Below are 14,251 nucleotides of genomic sequence, written 5' to 3'. Positions count from 1 at the left end.
TGCGAATAGACCAATCCCGAAAAGATTGTCTGGGTTCGTGAAAGGGGGCACGCGTGAAAGCCAGCACGTGTGAAGTGCATCGTTTTGTATTCAGTTTGTGTGTGTCAGCTCATGGCGGAGGAGAGAGAGACTTTTGCTCGCCGAGCTGAAGCTAAAGGATTTGATGGAGTCGTGCCAGCAGCTAGTCAAAGGACCTTTGGTACCTTAGGCCGACCCTGACGGAGTTTGGAGGCCAGATAGCTCTCAGTGAGGAGAGAAACATTCGCGTGGCGATCGACTCTCCGTAAAAAATGCAAGCTACATAGCGCCGACATACTGCAACAGCTACGATTTCAGCTAACTAACGTTACTTCTCGATCTGCTCCTTCACAACGTTCAACTATTTACTAGTCCTGACTGTTGTAGTCTGAAGCTGGAGTCTCATCGCCCACCTACAGGTAGCTTTTGGAGCTGATGGATTTCCCGACTTGGACTCCTTCCGCAAACTCTCGCAACATTACTACAGTGTATGCTGTGTTTCCGCACGCTCGTGTCGACATGTCACCTATACTGTACATGTACCGGGTCGCGGAGGAGCTTGACGACCTCCGCAGACTCCAGGTTTCCGAAATACTGCCGTCGTCTTCGTTGATGTCGCTGGTGACATTCTCCCCTTGCAGGACGTGCACATAGTTGTCGTCCTGGGGGTAAAGACTATGTTGTCTTTCGAAATAGTTCTTCATCACGCTCGCGCGAATGATGTTTCTCATCATGAACTCGTTCCGACGGTGTGACCAGGTGACACGGCGATGGTCTTTGGCGGGGCACTGGCTTGGCCAAAACGATATCTTCTTGTGCAATATAACATTGGTCGGCTGCAGATGAGTACAGTCACTTCGTGGTTGATCCTATAGGAGGGCAGCTGCCAGGAAAGAGGCAGGACTCATCGAAGACGAAGCGCTCGCAACAAACAATAGCACTCGAAATACTTCGTAAGATTTAGGGCCTATCGCTTTGAGCCACAGCGCTCACAGCCTTGCCTACTTCATCAAAGTGAGCTCTACATGTTCGTTGACCTCTTCACACTACACAGAAGAGCGAAACAAGGATTATCTCTAAGCATTTCAACTCCAACAGCAGACCATTACCAGTGCGAGAGAGAAAACTACAAAGGGCTTCGCTTTCTGTCGCATCGTCTCTCTTGCATGCAACTAACGAGAAAATCGTGTACTTACCCTCGCATTCACACGCGAACTATCAAACACGTCCTGTGCCGCATGCTGATCAGGTAGTGCCATGTATGTGTTGTACAGTGCACTCTCAGTTGACATGCCCCCTTTCGAACCCAGACAATCTTTTCGGGATTGGTCTATTGATGCAAGGCGCAAACTTGAGTGACGCGACTGGATTTCATGGAGAAGCACTGAAGTTCGGGTTAATGAACGCTCATAATACAAACCAAAGCAAAGGAACCCAGTGTCAACTACCGTACTCGCGGGATTACAGCCCTCTCTTGAAAAGTGCCCCTGTCTCTGAGAGCCAATGAAGAAACAAAGCCCTCGCTTGAATAGCCCCCCCCCCCCTCCCCCCTCCCTGGGCTTGTAATCAAGCGGATGTGCAAGTGGTGTTGTTTTGCTAATGTTCTTGTCCATGTAACGTTAATTGCCCTGGTGGATCTGGGATCAAAATCGAAAATACACAATTCTTCTTGCAGTTTCTGTTAAGTCATGATATTTTATGGTAGGCTTTACACTCTGCTTTTTTCTTATTTTTACGGTGGATGACGTAACGTACCAGCTTTTGAAAACATAGTACCCTCTCAGCCGCTTGAATATTGCTCTCTTGAATAGTGCCCCATCTGTGATGAACTTCCGGGAGCACTAATCGCTCAAGCATGGTCACTGTAGTTGTTTTTGGTCGGTTGGTTTATTTTTATTCGCACAATAGACGGGAACCAGGCGCAATGACATAAAGGCGAATGGACAGGCCGCAATTTGAAATGAAAGGAATTTGTTGAGGCTGCAGATTGTTGCAAAAGTAAAAGGATCATTAGTAGATTCACTGATGAATGTAACAAGAAACTGTTCTGAACAAATCCTCTCTTTCCCTTTCGCTGTGTGCCTTGCGATCATCGTATAACATTTTTACTAGGGCTGCAACGACAACTCACCCATAACGAACGAATAACGAATATTCTCTCAAAATGCCGAATTATTTCTAGGGGTGAAACGAATTTAAATCAGAACGAAATCGATTTTTTCCAAACGAATCGAATATGCTATACCAAAAGAATCTTGAAAAGTGTTTGGCTAGTCCCAGGTCGTCCTAGACCAAGCAGATGTCTAGGCGAGTCAAATCCACTACTCTTGTGAGTCACAGTCCCCTTTCTCCACACATAACACATGTACATATCACTCCATCCGTTCTAGAAAATTAATGCGACGATAGATCAACACTAGAGAAGAGTGTGTGCACGTGTCATGACGAACGAATATTCCAAAGGGGAAAATATTCCTCCCATCAAGTTGCAAACGAATATCAATCGAATGTGAACTTTTGCAGCGAAGAGACCGTGGTTGAAGAGTTTGAAGCGAGGTACCCTGTTGCAAGGAATATTCGAATATTCAAGTGACATTCGTAACGTGTGAGTGGCTGCAATGGAGTCTGCGAGTGCTTAGAAAAGTTTATTCCTTGCAACCCTAATGTTTACACTTACATGTCGACGTAATAGGAAAGGCTTCCAGTACAATTAGTAGTCCTCCTTGTAGCTATATGAAACAGGATCTGACAGAGTTGTTGCAGGTCTTGTCTTGTCCTTGAAGTGTTGCGTTCGGCGTAATCCGACCGGAAATACAGGACCATGTATGACTGTTTTTTTAAAACATTTTTTTACTGAATACCACAGAACTATCACATGCTGCACAGTGGGGGCGGTGGCATATTGGATGGAAGGGGGGGGGGGCAGAAGTAACTCCTCCGCCCTTCGGAATTCATCGTTACTGATGTGCCCCGATACGAAAGAGAAAAGAACATGTGCATCAGATAGGGAAGCACCTTTGCAAACGATAATGGGCGTGTACGTCCAGCCGCATTCACACTGCTGAAAGCGCCAGCGCTGAAACTGGCAGAACCCTGCAAGGCTTCAAGCGGGAAACCCCTCGAATTCTGCTCCTCTTTTTTTATCCATATACCAAACATCAGCTTGTAACATACCAGAAAACGTGCCAAGTATAAGCCCTGGCGGTTAGTCTGCAGTGCAGGCATGAGCTGTCAAGTTTCCCTACTTCTAACCTGGTAAATTCTTTGATTTTCATGAAAATGATTCAAGGCCTCCAATTTTGTGACACTCTAACTCAATTCGGATGGAGAGCCAAGGAACATTTATAAAAAGTAAAAAGGACCAAGGAACTACAAGTTACACTATAATGTCCACTAACACCACCAGTTACTAAACAATCAGCTCATGCGATAATATTGCACGACACTGACTGACGGTACTGACGGTACTGAAGTTCTACAACTAACAATGTTATCGCATTAGCTGATTGTTTAGTAACTGGTGGTATAAGTGGATATTATAGTGTAACTTGAAGTTGCTTGGTCCTGTTTACCTTCTAACTCAATTGTTTAAATTTACAGCGATTCGTAATGAGAAACCAAAAATAAAACGAGCAGAATGCAGAACGAATCACGGCGAAGGAAACCCGACCATCCACCATCGTCGTCGCGAACTCTCTTATGATCTGTCAAGTGCTTATCTCAACCATGTCATGTCGGCCTAGTATATAGCTACATGTCCATTGTATAATATATTTTTTGAAGTAGCTGACTATCATCGGTACGTCTATGTTAAGTCAGTTGTTCACAACGAAGAGACCAGCAGAGATCTCTTGGAAGATGTAGCTAAAAGCTGATGGGCAACAAGTACTGCAGTAGCACACTAGTACACCGCTTTCATCCTTGCAAACGATCTTGATGAAGATTATTGCACGGGCCGTTCGTTTTTGATCCCCATGCAAACTTCCATCCCAGTTAAAATCTTCTTGGTGCTCTGCCGAGGCAAGTAAACTTAGTTATATTCGAATATGTATTGCACCCTTCGTTATAATGTGTGTGTGTGTGTGTTTGTGTGTTTGTGTGTGTGTATGTGTGTGTGTGCGTGTGTGCGTGTGTGCACATGGGCATGTACATGTGCTCGTGTGTATGTATGTGTGTGTTTGTGTACACATGTGCACATGTGTGTATCTGTGTGTACGTGTGTTTGTGTGCGCATGTGCGTATCTGTGTGTTTGTGCCGCTCGCGTACGTGTGTTCGTACGCATGTTGCGGCGCTTCACAGGCTGCACGTGCACCGCAAGCGGCACAGCTACATACCGCATGACGTTCACTGCCACGTGGACTGACCCGACACCTCCAACAAACTTTCCGCATTGGTCTGCGCCGATCGGAACAAGTCATAGTGCGTGCTACACGATGTGGAGAAACGGCATTCTCTCCTCTCCCGGCATGAAGATCATGGCAGAACTCGGTGGTACCTCAACTCTGAAGAACGAGTTCACCGCACAAGGTACGTGTATGACTGATAACTACAAGCATAAACTACTGTAACGTACTCGCGAGACTAGATCCTCAATAGTGCCCCAGTCTATAAGAGCCAGTGAAAAAATAAAGCCCTCTCTTGGCTAGTGCCCTCCCCCCCCCCCCCCCCGCGGGCTTGTAGCCAAGAGCATGCGCACATTTGATGTTCATTTGGAAATGTTCTTGTCTAAGTCATTGCACTGGTGGATTCTATTGAGTCGTGATAGTTTACAGTAAACTTAAGGCTCTCTTTCCCTTTGCCTTCTTTGTTTGTCTGCGGGAAGACGTTAATGTGCCAGCATTGAAAAAATAGTGCCCTCTACTGAGTATTGAATAGCACCCCATCTGTGATGGACATTGGAAGAATAGTGCCACAGGGGCACTAATCACGCGAGCACGGTATCCGTAAAAGCCCCTGTATACAGGGGAAGTCAACACTTTTGTTTCAAAATAGCTCCCATGCCCATGTATACGCCCAGGTATTTTTTTTCATTTTTTTACGAGAAACCACGAATCTCGAGAACAGAATACCGTATGCCGGAAACACCAGTACATGTACAGGTACCGATACCCAATACTTACTGCTATGTTGATGGATGTGTTCTAGGATCGCTTTTCCCAACCAGAACAATGTTTCTGGTTTATTGAAGCGCACGTGTTGCTGTGGTGCGAAAAGCAGTCTTCGTCTTGAGTTCGTCATGTCTAGTTGTGTGTTTGGTCATCTTGTCACAAATTTAGTCTTTCCAATGTAGTTATCTTGTCGTCCACTTGTCTGAGTGTGGAGGTGTCACGGGGCTGGGAGTAGGTCAAGAATGTCTCATATTTGTGAGATTCTGAATTTTGCTCGTGAATTGTGCTCCCTGCTGCTTTGCTACCGTCCTCCTCCTTCCTCTCCCCGCTTTCTTAATTAACCCCATTGTCACATACGCTTCCATGTAATTGGGCTTGTAGCCCGTGTGTACTTGCGAATTCAATAAAAAAAAATATATATATATATATATATATATACAGGGGGAAGTGGTCCCGTCCACCGCAAAGAGGGCTCAACAGCGCTGGGGTGCACTGGAGCTAGTACACAATGGAAGCGGTCCTCACCAAGAAAACACCATCCGTTGCTACTCCGAGTTTCTTGAGTTTTTCAATCGTCAGGCAACTTTTCTAACTAAAACAGGGCTGTCAGGTCCACTAAAGAAATACACGACCACACAGCAAGGCGCACAAAAAGAAAGCGTGAAGTGTGAAGAGCGAAGAGTTACCGCTAGGTGCAGGCAGTGTAAAATATTGATATCAATTGTCCATTACTGTAACAAGCGCTGAATGGAGCATGTAAATCTGGAGTTAACTAGCGCATGTCTGGCGTCAGGGGGTGTAAGGCCATTACGGTGCTATATTTGGCGTTAATCATAACAATAATGGTGCAGTGTGTCTGGTTTCATTGGGCATCAGGTTGCTCTGTCCATGTCCGGTTTTACGTGATTCCGTTATACTTAGCGAGCCGGTATTTGTTTGCATGACGACATTTGGCGATGATTTCACTTCGCTTGTTGAGGATTTTGGTTTTGTCAGCAATGAGTATACGCACCTTCTCCGTGGTGCAAAGGCAACAAACCGGACATGGACAGAGCAACCTGATGCCCAATGAAACCAGACACACTGCACCATTATTGTTATGATTAACGCCAAATATAGCACCGTAATGGCCTTACACTCCCTGACGCCAGACATGCGCTAGTTAACTCCAGATTTACATGCTCCATTCAGCGCTTGTTACAGTAATGGACAATTGATATCAATATTTTACACTGCCTGCACCTAGCGGTAACTCTTCGCTCTTCACACTTCACGCTTTCTTTTTGTGCGCCTTGCTGTGTGGTCGTGTATTTCTTTAGTGGACCTGACAGCCCTGTTTTAGTTAGAAAAGTTGCCTGACGATTGAAAAACTCAAGAAACTCGGAGTAGCAACGGATGGTGTTTTCTTGGTGAGGACCGCTTCCATTGTATATATATATATATATACACTCAGACACAAAGGATCTCCAAGTTTCTCAGTGTTGCTACTCTGAGTTTCGTGCAAAAGCACTCTTCAGGCAACTTACTCTTCTCTCACATCAGTATCCCTTTACATACCAGAAAAGACGAAAAGAAGCACCCTAGGTGGGAATCACAGGTGGGGAAAAGGAGCACGCTAGCCAGTCTAGGTGGGAATCACAGGTGAAGATAAATGTGGCAAGTGTGGTAGTGTGAGCAATCGCGCAGGCCGGGTGGTGTGCATAAAGTGAAGTGTGGCAGTAGGATGCATGCACATTAGATAGCAGGAGTTCTGTATATGTGTAACAGATAGCAAGCGCAGTCTACAGTTCATGTCACCTCCGATAGGAGGTACTTGGTGCTGTGGCGACATTTTGTGACCAGGCTGCATCTGGTGTTGAGGAGCGATGCCTTGTCACTCTTCATTATGGCGATCTTCTCCGATAGGCATAGGTTGCACCGCTTCGAGGTTCTTTTGTAGGCGCTGGATCTCTGCCTGATTCTCCACGAGATGTTGACGCCTTCACCTGCCTCTTTCAATGCCCATGCATGCTTCGACAATTCTGTGCTGTTTCTGTGTGGGGCATTCCGGAACGAGGTCACCAAAGCGACTGACATCCAGCTATGGAAAAACACAGCATCGGTTCTAGATTGGTTCCGAGGATTGGACGACAAAAAAGAGAGAACCTTTGTGTGCTTCGACATCGTCAGCTACTACCCGTCAATTACAGAAGACCTCCTCCGCCAAGCACTGAGATTTGCGGCGCAATACACCAACGTCAGCAAGAGCGACGTAGACATCATTATGCACGCGAGGAGATCTCTGCTATTTGACGCATCAAAAACATGGGTAAAAAAGGACAACGCTAACGGATTTGACGTAACCATGGGGTCTTACGACGGAGCTGAGGTCTGCCAGCTGGTAGGCGCATTACTCCTGAACAAGCTGGCAACCTACATCGACAAGCCATCAATCGGATTGTACCGTGATGATGGCCTAGCTACCCTAAGGAGAGTACCGGGTTGGAGAGCAGACAAGATACGGAAGAACATCATCAGCATGTTCCAATCACTCGGCCTGAAAATAACAATCGACGTCAACAGAAAAGTAACCGACTTCCTAGACGTCACTCTAAACCTCGAAACAGGCACCTACAAGCCATACCGCAAGCCCGGGGACACGCCCCTCTACCTCAACCGTGAGTCTAACCATCCTCCAATAGTAATCAAAAACCTGCCGCAGTCCATCAACAAGCGCCTAACGAGCGTCTCTGCCAATCAAGAAGTCTTTGAAGAGGCTGCCCCCACGTACGCTGCAGCTCTCTCAAAAAGTGGCTTCAACTACGCACTCGTCTATAACGAGGAACCGGCGAACACGGAAGGACAAGCCAGGAGGAAAAAGAATCGAAAGAGGACCATCATCTGGTTTAACCCACCGTACAGCCAATCCGTGAAGACTGATGTTGGCGCGACATTCCTGAGACTTGTCAAGCGCCATTTCCCAGAAGGATCTGCTCTAAGAAAAATATTTAACAAAAACACGCTCAAAGTCAGCTACAGCTGTTCACCTAACTTAGCCTCAATAATCAAGGGCCACAACGCGAAAGTCGTCAGACAGCCGGAAGAAAAGAGATGTAACTGCCGTGTCAAAGCAAACTGCCCACTCAACGGGGACTGCAACGCCAGCGAGATAGTATACGAAGCTACAGTGGACTCCAATCTCAGCCGGAAGAAGTATATCGGCATCTCCGAAACCCCGTTCAAACTCCGGTTCAACAACCACACGTCATCGTTCCGGAATGCCCAACACAGAAACAGCACAGAATTGTCGAAGCATGCATGGGCATTGAAAGAGGCAGGTGAAGGCGTCAACATCTCGTGGAGAATCAGGCAGAGATCCAGCGCCTACAAAAGAACCTCGAAGCGGTGCAACCTATGCCTATCGGAGAAGATCGCCATAATGAAGAGTGACAAGGCATCGCTCCTCAACACCAGATGCAGCCTGGTCACAAAATGTCGCCACAGCACCAAGTACCTCCTATCGGAGGTGACATGAACTGTAGACTGCGCTTGCTATCTGTTACACATATACAGAACTCCTGCTATCTAATGTGCATGCATCCTACTGCCACACTTCACTTTATGCACACCACCCGGCCTGCGCGATTGCTCACACTACCACACTTGCCACATTTATCTTCACCTGTGATTCCCACCTAGACTGGCTAGCGTGCTCCTTTTCCCCACCTGTGATTCCCACCTAGGGTGCTTCTTTTCGTCTTTTCTGGTATGTAAAGGGATACTGATGTGAGAGAAGAGTAAGTTGCCTGAAGAGTGCTTTTGCACGAAACTCAGAGTAGCAACACTGAGAAACTTGGAGATCCTTTGTGTCTGAGTGTATATATATATATATATAGCTGTCCGCAGATTGAGTATATAATATATACTCAATCTGCGGACAGCTATATAGGCCGAGCTACCAGCCATGGTGCTATATATATATTATATATATAGCACCATGGCTGGTAGCTCGGCCTATTTAGCTCGTAGCTGTACTGATGAGGCCTTTATGGCCGAAACAGCTTGCTGTCTACAGCATTGGGTATATATATATATATACACACAACAACAAGGTTGTCAGTTTCATAATACTAAAAGCTTTTCACCCATTTTCATCAGTAGATACATGGGAATGAGCAAGAACGAAAACGAAGCCAGAATTTATACTGGGGGTAGAGAATCAGCAAGAATATTCTTACGCGCCTCAAGTTCACACTACACTACCATAAGAATGTATGGAGCAGTGGAAAAATGCGGGAAACAACACATGAAGGGAATGCAGTACCAGAACAAACACGTGATAAAGTTGTCAGTCCGGTTGCAGCTTGAACAGCCGCAGCACCTTGATGTGCTTCTTTTGAGGCGCGTAAGAATATTCTTGCTGATTCTCTACCCCCAGTATAAATTCTGGCTTCGTTTTCGTTCTTGCTCATTCCCATGTAACTACTGATGAAAATGGGTGAAAAGCTTTTAGTATTATGAAACTGACAACCTTGTTGTTGTGTGTATATAAATTTTGTTCGCCTACCTCTCTATTTATATATATATATATATATATATACACTCAGACACAAAGGATCTCCAAGTTTCTCACTGTTGCTACTCTGAGTTTCGTGCAAAAGCACTCTTCAGGCAACTTACTCTTCTCTCACATCAGTATCCCTTTACATACCAGAAAAGACGAAAAGAAGCACCCTAGGTGGGAATCACAGGTGGGGAAAAGGAGCACGCTAGCCAGTCTAGGTGGGAATCACAGGTGAAGATAAATGTCGGAGGTGACATGAACTGTAGACTGCGCTTGCTATCTGTTACACATATACAGAACTCCTGCTATCTAATGTGCATGCATCCTACTGCCACACTTCACTTTATGCACACCACCCGGCCTGCGCGATTGCTCACACTACCACACTTGCCACATTTATCTTCACCTGTGATTCCCACCTAGACTGGCTAGCGTGCTCCTTTTCCCCACCTGTGATTCCCACCTAGGGTGCTTCTTTTCGTCTTTTCTGGTATGTAAAGGGATACTGATGTGAGAGAAGAGTAAGTTGCCTGAAGAGTGCTTTTGCACGAAACTCAGAGTAGCAACAGTGAGAAACTTGGAGATCCTTTGTGTCTGAGTGTATAACCCCGCTCTGTCTTAGGACATTGAGCACTTTTTGCCGACGCAAGAAATACTTCTATTGTTCTATATATATATATATATATACTCAATCTGCGGACAGAACTGTTTCGTCCTTTGTGGACTCGTCAGCGCAGCACAGAGGAAATGAGGCCGAACCTGATAGCAATGGAAATAAACATTTCCAATCAGGCCCGAACGTACCTTGCCAGAATGCTCAAACTGACAAGTCAGTGAGCTCTGCATAAAGCAAACAGCAAAGGCACTACCCCACGCAAGAGTGCTCAACTGCTACAAGAGCAGGAGCGAAATACTCAATCTGCGGACAGAACTGTTTCGTCCTTTGTGGACGTGGTGGTGAGTCGTCAGCGCAGCACAGAGGAAATGAGGCCGAACCTGATAGCCATGGAAATAAAAATTTCCAATCAGGCCCGAACGTACCTTGCCAGAGTGCTCAAACTGACAAGTCAGTGAGCTCTGCATAACGCAAACAGCAAAGGCACTACCCCACGCAAGAGTGCTCAACTGCTACAAGAGCAGGAGCGAAATACTCAATATATATATCAATCTGCGTCGTATATATATACATATATAATTATGTCGAATACAACAGTACCTTACCCGTGCTAGTCATGTACACGTGATGCAGCCGAAAAAAATTTATCGCTATTTACGTGTGGAGTAACATCTGCTCAGCAATTTAGTCTAGTACAGTACAACCTGTCAAGGCAACCACTCGGATAAGGTGACCACCTGCCCTAAAGGACCACTGACACCAGGACCAGGGGATGCTATTTGCAGTCAAATGACCCTGCATAAGGAGATCACCTGGTAACAGAGATCACATTTTGAAGGTCCCTTAAGTGGTCGCCTTGGACAACTTCACTGTACTGCTCTTCTTACATTTGACCTCTATTACAAGACTCTCTTTTTTATTTCGTTTTCCCACTCTCACACGCACACGCACATGCTCACAATCAATTCTGCAGTCGTGAATCCCATTCGATACGAGAATAATACATAATTTACGTGTCCACCTGCACGAGCCTGGTTGCTGTGTGGAAAAGGAAACTGCCATCACCCTCAAACTGGTCATGTAGCACAACTATGAAGACTCACGAACAAAAAAGTCCGTTTTGCATGGTTGAACAGAAAAAAGGTAAGCAAACAGAATAAGAAGCAGATTTTATCAGAAAGCTTGATGAGGATCGATTTGATTTTCATGTTTCGCTTGCTGGCTGCTTCTCCTTGCAATAATTTCTTTCTTGTCCACAGGAGCTCAAACCTTGAGCACCTTTCAGTCAGGCGGCATCGGATCGGCCTCAGGTACATCAACAACCACGTTCACAGTCGATCGTTATCACCCGTTGGCATCCGTGGCCACCATGATTGCGCCGAGTCCCGACTGGTTTGTGGGCGCGTACTCTGAGAACCTGTGCGACGGCAGTAGCTGGAAGCAGTCCCTCGTCGTACAGGCTTTCCCGTGGGATGCTGGTGAGTGGTGGTTAGTATTGTATGTCAGATGACCATTTCCATGGAAAGTGCCAATCGGCGGCCTTAGACAAGATGATGAGCTCCCTGCCCAAGCTGGCTACTTTTCCAGGGCGGGTCGATACTCAATTTAGTATACCGTGACATAATACTAGATCCGTACCATGGAGTCTTGTCCCTCTCGCTATCTCTCTCTTCTTTTCTCCCTCTATCTCATCCTCCTTAACACCACGTCTCCTTTTTATCTCTATCTCATTCTCTCTCCCTATCTCTCTCTCTTTCTCTCTCTATCTCTCTCTCTCTCTCTTTCTCTCTCTCTCTCTCTCTCTCTCTCTCTCTCTCTCTCTCTCTCTCTCTCTCTCTCTCTCTCCCTCTCTCTCTCCTTCTCTCTCTCAGGTACTGACAGCGGTTTAGACTGGAACTCTGCTAACCAAGCCACCAGCCCGGCACAGACCATTGCTCGCATCACCGAGACTAGCCCACGCACATCAGTATACCGTAAAACCACCGGGACTACTACATCCATGGGCAACATCAGGTTTGACCTTGTCAGCACTAACACAGCAAGCAGCGGTAAGACACAAGTGGTATATTTATTTGTAATACTTCAGAGTATGACAAATGTGGGCACAAGTTATGCGATCGAGTCCACCAGCTAAACCAGATGTTGAACAGTCAGATGTGCACAATCTAGCACAAAACTGAAAAGGAGTACTGAGATGGAGAGAGGTTTTTAATTTTTTTTATTTTACTAAGAACACATCCCTACTGCACTGAGAGACGAGTGGAGACAACACAAAACAAGACACAGGAGATGTAGGGACACAGGAGACGTAGGGACACAGGGGATATTTAAGAACACAGGGGATGTAGGGACTGCCAGCGTACAGGGAGCAACTCGACGGGACCGACCAGAGGTCTCGGCGTTAGCGCTGCAACCTGGCATCAAAAACGGTACAGTATACGTATGGTGTGCTGTGATGCTGATACACACGTTGGCTGAGCACTTCACACCCCTTCACCACTACTATAATAGGCCCTTCAATGTCCTCTGTATCGTCTTCCTCATGATGTGTTGGGATGAGGAATTGTTAAAAAACGAGAGAGCTTGGAAGCTCAGGGCCCTACGCCATGCTTTGTTGCTTAGCTCATCATGCATGTTGTTAGAACTGATGGATATATTTCCTGAGACCGGCGCTGACTCTGCCGTTCACGCTTATTTTGGAGTCGACGGGATGTCTGTCCTGACGTTTCCTGGGACCGGCGCTGACTCTGCCGATCACGGGCATTCTGGAGTCGACGGGATCTCTCTTCTGACGTTTCCTGTGATCGGCGCTGAATCGCCCGTTCACGCTTCTTTTGGAGACGACGGGATCTCTCTTCCAAAGTATGTTTTTGCTGACGCATCCTATCACCTATTTGGCAACTAACGTCCATTCTAATTTCATTTCCTCCTCGTCTCCCTATTTCTTTCCAAATCTCCCTATACATCAGGGAGTCGTATACATAATACGACGAATATTGTGGCCAGCTGTTTGTGGCCAGTTGTGTTTGATGGTACGGTACGGGACAGATACGGGGGCCAGCAAATATTGTGGCCAGCTGTTATGTACAATCCTGTAGAGCCTTTGTAGTCACAGATACGGGACAGATACGGGATAGCTCCAGGCGTGACACAAACACACAAACAAACAAACAAATACCAAATTAAAGCTGTGTGGACCCTGGCTAGCGCCAGACGTTACTGAAGTAACGTCTTCTGCATAGCTACGGGAATTAAAATTGAAATAAAGCCAACCTTGCTTGATAGCTGAATATGTACGAGTATTATGATGATAATATCATGCTACAAGGCGTAGCACTGTTTTCCATATAGTGTGTACTCCACTTTGCGACATGCTGTCGTCGTAGTAACGTTACTTGTTAAGCCCAGAATCTAGTACAGTGGAGGGAACTGATATCCAACCCTAGTTCGGAGCTGCCCTCACATTGCAAAATAATTAAACATACATAAAAAAGCTACAAGGAACCGCAATCAATAAGACAAGCTGAATCGACATTTAGGTATACTTGTTGTCTTCTCGCTGTTTATTTAAAGCTACAAGGCGTCAACAGTTTAAGAATAGCAATCAACAAGATGAACTGAATCGTGATGTGATGGACAAAGGGGAATATGTGACTGCCGTAAGGCTGAAATTGGCACGTTCTTCCACGTACATGTGCAATAAAGCCGCTGTGAAATGTCGATTCAGTTTGTCCTGTTCATCGCTATCGTTAATTTTTTTAAGCAGAAACAACACTCGCTTGTACACTACCAAGTGGGCCTCTAGATCCCAAGAGGAGCTTGCGTTAAAAACAGAAGAAGTTTTTGATGCTATCTTTTACACCGTGACATTGCTGAAATCTAGCAGATCGCTCAGCAAAAAACTTCAGTCAAAAATCTTCATCTATCACAGAGTTATGGGAGTTGGAATTCCGGTGTTCAAATCT

At 46.0% G+C, this 14,251-nt stretch overlaps 1 protein-coding gene across 1 annotated transcript in view; it reads left to right on the top strand.

Annotated features, from left to right (window-relative positions):
• Window positions 1–4,275: 4,275 nt before the first annotated feature.
• Window positions 4,276–14,251, top strand: part of LOC135829642 (mucin-5AC-like) — a 19,243-nt gene continuing 9,267 nt past the window's right edge. Inside the window, exons 1-3 of the mRNA XM_065342039.1 lie at window positions 4,276–4,546; window positions 11,546–11,764; window positions 12,158–12,334. Coding sequence (XP_065198111.1) covers window positions 4,300–4,546; window positions 11,546–11,764; window positions 12,158–12,334 — 643 coding nt within the window. The 5' untranslated portion in view covers window positions 4,276–4,299. The remainder of the gene's footprint in view (window positions 4,547–11,545; window positions 11,765–12,157; window positions 12,335–14,251) is intronic.

The sequence above is a fragment of the Sycon ciliatum genome, chromosome 13, assembly GCF_964019385.1.
Source record: "Sycon ciliatum chromosome 13, ocSycCili1.1, whole genome shotgun sequence".
Lineage (NCBI taxonomy): Eukaryota > Metazoa > Porifera > Calcarea > Leucosolenida > Sycettidae > Sycon > Sycon ciliatum.
Note: the sequence above shows the minus strand (reverse complement) of the source record. Positions and strands in the feature narration are given on the sequence as shown.